Raw genomic sequence first — 5,000 nt, 5'->3', positions numbered from 1 at the left:
GTTATTATGAGGAACAACGCGCCATGCCCACCCCTGCTGCAGCAGCGGCGGCCGCCTCCACGCCTGTTCGTGCGTCGCCGTCTAGCGTCGACCCATATCAGGTCCCTCAGGTCCCCCCTGCACCGGTTCCCCCATATGTCACCCGGGACCGGAGTCCGATTCGGAGAGTCCCCGCCGAGGGCGAAGGATACACGTATCCGGGTTCACAGATCCCGACGGTGGCCACTTCAGCCAATAAGTACTACCTCTAATTATCCGCGGGATCCCGGCGACGTTTGTCTCTCACAGTCAGCGTGACAACTGATAGTGGGTTAGCTTAGCCGTTCAGCATGCAGCCACTAGTCTTACCAAAAGAGATCCAGTTGCTCATGTCAAGACAAAAAAAAGGCAGAAAGTGTGTGAATACATTTGCGTTCCACTTCATCTGAAAGTAGCAACGTTCTTTAAGGGTTCAGTCAGTGACATATTCGTGCATGTATTTTGGTTTTATTTGTTTTTTTTGGGGGGGGGGGGGTTATTTTCCCATAGGCGAGTCTTTATGAAATGTGTTTTTGCTTTTTAGTGTAGTTTTGAGACAACAACAGTGTAGCTACGTATACGAGGCAATGATGGAACATGTAAATACAATGCTTAAATTGCCTCCATTTTAGTTGACTTGGCTAGCGCATCGAAACGGGCATACCCGTTTGTTCTGTAGGGAACGTCTCCATTTATTTCATACAGTATAATCAAAATGTCTCTTTCGGGTTATAGTAAAAAAAAAAAAAATGTGATATTGCATTGCTGTTAACACCCACTCTCTATTTCCATCAAATTTTGATTCATTATATGGACCGTTTGATGTCTTTGTTGTCGCCTCCTAAATAAACAGAATTAAGTCAATGTTTGGGTGTGTTTCAATTCCATTTTTGGGAGTAGAGACAAATGCTACCTGGAGCCATCATATCGCTCCAATGATGAGAGCTCCATTAGCCATTGGACTTAATTTTCAAAAATCAATAATGTTTAATTTAAAAAATATGGATGGGATCAATCTGACTAACTGAATTTTGTGCTTTCGTTCATGTCACTCGAAGTTGCAGGTCACGTCATAGCAAGCGGTCACACTCGTTCAAATGAATGTCCTTTTTCATATTTAATTTTAGTCGAAAATGGCACGTTTTGAAATATGGGAGGAAGCCCACACGAGATTTGAACCCTGAACCTTAGTGGTGCGGCTGCCACGGTCGTGGGGGGGGGGGGGGGGGCGGTAATCGAATTCAAAAAGTTAAAATGCTGGAAATGATAAACTCTTCTTTTGATGGTGCTGAAGTGGACAAAGCAAGAGGTCGCGCAGTCTTTGACATGTCGGTTCGCTTAGCTGCTTGTGACGTCCTTCAGGAGGCGAGCTCCTGTCCTCCAATAGGAGCGCGGTTTACTGCTGGGTCCACTTCCTTACGCGAGCGAGCGACGATCTTTTGTGGTTTTTGAGCGAGGCGCCATTTTGATGACTCGGAAGGGGCTCGCGCGAGGTGTTCTGCTCCTGTTCAGCACATTCAGGCCTTCGACTAACCAACTTTTTCCCGACAGCGAGTGGACGGGACCAGCCCAAAATGGCTACTGGCGCAAACGCGACTCCCTTGGGGAAGTTGCACCCCAGCATCGGCGCTAAACGAGGCTTCGACGCAGGGCCCGGCGCCGGGAACGGCATGATGCCGACCCAGGGGTCTGCCGCGTCCTTTCCGCCCTTACAAGGCTTCCAACCTGCGATGCCATCCCCGGCTTTTGCGCAGTTTAGCGCGCCTGCTGGCTTTTCGCCGCAGCCGCCTCAACAGCAGCAGCCCGGCGGCGGACAAGGTAAAACTCAGTTTAAGATGCTATGGCTAACCAACGTGACGTGAGCTAACCACGATGGCGTGAATGACACTACCTCGGGCCAAAAGGAAATGAACAATACTCGTATTCGTCGTACTATTAAAACGCACATTTGCCCAAACGCGAGTTCCGAACATTGAATGTGCGCCAAGTACGGTAACACAAATATCAATTCAGCATTTCCTTTTGAAATGGATTGGAAGGCCGACCCAGTGCATAACCCCCCCCCCCCCCCCCCCTCCACACACACACACACACACACAAATTTTGTTTTTATTCGAGAAAAATATCACATCGTTGCGTCAAAACACATTCAATCAGAACGTCATGAGTTAAAATGCGTTCCCAAAGCGTAATTTACGTTTGGGTAACGACGGCTTACCCGTTGTAGGCGTGGCCAAGTGCGCCTTCCGTTTGCATGGGCTCCACAGATGCGTTTGGCCCCGCCTACTCGCTATTCAGTACCCCCAATTTTTCTATTCGGAGATTTTGTCACCCCCCCCACCCCCATTTATTATTATTATTATTTGTGAGAGAGGAAACAACTCTTTTTCAAATAATTTGTGAGTCAAATATTTTTTCAATGTATTTATAATGGCCATTAGTTATACATGTACATAGTTTTGCTATGTCAGTACGTATCCCCACGTGAATGATGGGGTCCACTACTCTGAGTTATTTTTTTCCAAAAACATGCATGTTGGCTTCATTGAAGATAAGCCTCACTTGATTTTTTTTTTTCTTTTTCTCTCTCATTGCAACCACTTCACACTCGACCGTGCCTTTCGGCCAAAATGAGCTGGGATAGGCCCCTAATGAGCAAAAGTGCTATTGAAAGTGGACGACCATAGTAAGAGTCATTTAAAACAAAGCATGAAAGTATTTGGAATCATATTTTAAAATATCTTCTTGGTGATGTAATATGTAATTGTCATCATAGTCAATCTCTTGCCGTCTTGCTTGTGTGAAGAATCGTTTTGGATGTTGCTCTTTACAATTCTTAAAAAAAAAAAGTAGCTGATTGGAATTTCGTTTTCAAAATTAAACGTGTTCCAATGCCCCATCTTGACCAGTCCGCACGTCATTGTTTACACTTGCACCGTCAAAAATAGGCTGAAAACTGAAAATCTGGTAAGACATTGCTGTATTTTTTTCTTGGTAGATTTCAACCAGAAGAAACAAAGAAAAAAGAGTCGTTGGAGTAGTGAGACTCCGGATCAGAAAACGGTCATACCGGGTATGCCCACTGTCATCCCACCTGGTCTAACCCGAGACCAAGAGAGAGCCTATATAGGTAATTTTAAAGCAATATTTTACTATTATGTCATGTCTGTCTGTCTCAAACACTTGCTTCAATATGAAAGGTTACTTTTTATGTTTCATTTTTTGGGGTATTTCATATCTACATGATGCATAAGATCTTTTTTTTTTTTGCTTCGGTTTTTACTAAACTCCCCAAAGTTAATTATTAACTCGGCTCATCTTTTGTGTGGTGTTTGAAAGTGCTGTGGAAGTATTTCCCCTGCCTCTGTGCGGTTTGCATATCATTTGGCACCCATTAGCGAGTTGTAATGTCTGCCTAATGATTAAATGCCACCGCTTGCTGATATTTGTCCATAAACTGCAGGTCACAGTTCATCATCTTGCCTGACACCCCCCCAAAAAAAAAACAAAAAAACTACACGTCAATATTGTTCCTGTGCATGGAAGCTCATAATGTCCTTTTTAACTTGCTAAAGTTCTGCTTTGTGTATTTTTTTTGTGTTCGACTGTGAGCAATGCTGCTTCAATGGCAAACTAATTGAGCACTTTCAAACTTGCTACTCTGTGGGCAAAACTCATCTCAAGCGATCATTTGGAACAGAAGTGCCTTCCAGCAGCAGTGTAGCACCCACAAACTGCCTTCATGGGCCCGCAACGGGTGTTCTGAAGTACGCACACGCGTCCGTTCCCTCAATAACTGACATTGTTATCGATGTCCAGTCATTGGTCATGGTTGTTTGTAGCTGCCATGTGAACATTCATTTTTGCCCGCTTTTACGTTGTCACACTTGGCTGTTTTTTTTTTTTTTTCATTCGTTCTGCTACATTGCGCTAATAGTTAAAGAAAAAGTAAGAATGATCCAAAAAGCTCCAACTTGCTCTGTGAACTACACCCCGGCTGTGTTCGGAATCACAATATCGTTGCACCGAGGTTAACTCGTGAGTCGTTGGTATTTTTGAGCAGTGAGGAGAAGTCGGCCCCCGTCGTCAGTGTCGCCCACAAAGCCTTTTCACAAGGAGTCAGCAGAAACGCTTTAAGAAAACAAACGCATCGAAATTGCCACGGCAAATTCCGTCAGCCTATAACAAGGTTATTAATTACGTAAGGTCCACCAGCTGAACTTTATGCCGTACGTTGTCGTACGTGCCTGAGTTGTGTTTGAAAAGCATTTTCCATTGGGCCGGTGCATGAACGAAATAGTGGTGATTCCGAACACAGCCACGCCGATGCCGTTGTGTTGTTTGCGTATTTGGTCAATGTTGATATGATAATCCATTGAAATGAATCTTGTGGCGATTGATTTGTGAGACGTTTAACCTGACTTGTCATCGTTCACATTGCTAATGTTAAGACCGGGTCGAACGTAATGGCTTCGACTTCCCCGTTGCTGTTCGTCTTTTGTGACCTCATAAATGAGCGAGACGGCGCTCCCCTGTTGGGAGCGTTGTCTCCTTTTTGTTGGTGTTGTGATAACCACATTTCTCCCCATCCTTGTTTTTCTTTCCTAACCTGAATTCTTCCAGTCCAACTGCAGATTGAAGACCTGACACGTAAACTGCGTACAGGAGACCTGGGAATCCCTGTTAACCCTGAGGACAGGTCGGAAAAAGATTAAACCCATGAACAGTAACACTTTCTCTACCTTATTGACGTATTTTTGATTTATGGAAGAAAACAAATGCTCATTTTCAGTACATTTCTATGTGGTGTTGTGGTTAGGATAACTCTTAAGATAGGTTAGATTTGACAGGTGTACTTTTAAAAAAATCTTACTTGCTGAGGAGAAGCGTTTGATAATTATTCAGCAAGGCTTGCATAGATTATCCCCAGATTTTGATTGTTTGGCGATCGGTAAAGTCACAAAAGTTCTTGTGTGACAGAC

The 5,000-nt window shown here is 44.3% G+C and overlaps 1 protein-coding gene across 3 annotated transcripts in view; it reads left to right on the top strand.

The window, feature by feature from the left end:
* sf1 (splicing factor 1) overlaps positions 1–5,000 on the top strand; it is a 21,448-nt gene that overhangs the window by 8,100 nt on the left and 8,348 nt on the right. For 2 of the 3 annotated variants that reach the window (XM_088293137.1, XM_088293138.1), the window contains exons 3-5: positions 1,570–1,836; positions 3,017–3,148; positions 4,642–4,717. In XM_088293137.1, the coding sequence (XP_088149263.1) occupies positions 1,570–1,836; positions 3,017–3,148; positions 4,642–4,717 (475 nt within the window). Of the gene's footprint in view, positions 883–1,569; positions 1,837–3,016; positions 3,149–4,641; positions 4,718–5,000 lie in introns of those variants that run through there. The other variant, XM_088293139.1, reaches the window with a different exon arrangement.

The sequence above is a fragment of the Idiotropiscis lumnitzeri genome, chromosome 4 (assembly GCF_059441095.1).
Source record: "Idiotropiscis lumnitzeri isolate Australia: NSW breed Sydney's pygmy pipehorse chromosome 4, RoL_Ilum_1.0, whole genome shotgun sequence".
In the NCBI taxonomy this organism is placed as follows: domain Eukaryota; kingdom Metazoa; phylum Chordata; class Actinopteri; order Syngnathiformes; family Syngnathidae; genus Idiotropiscis; species Idiotropiscis lumnitzeri.
Note: the sequence above shows the minus strand (reverse complement) of the source record. Positions and strands in the feature narration are given on the sequence as shown.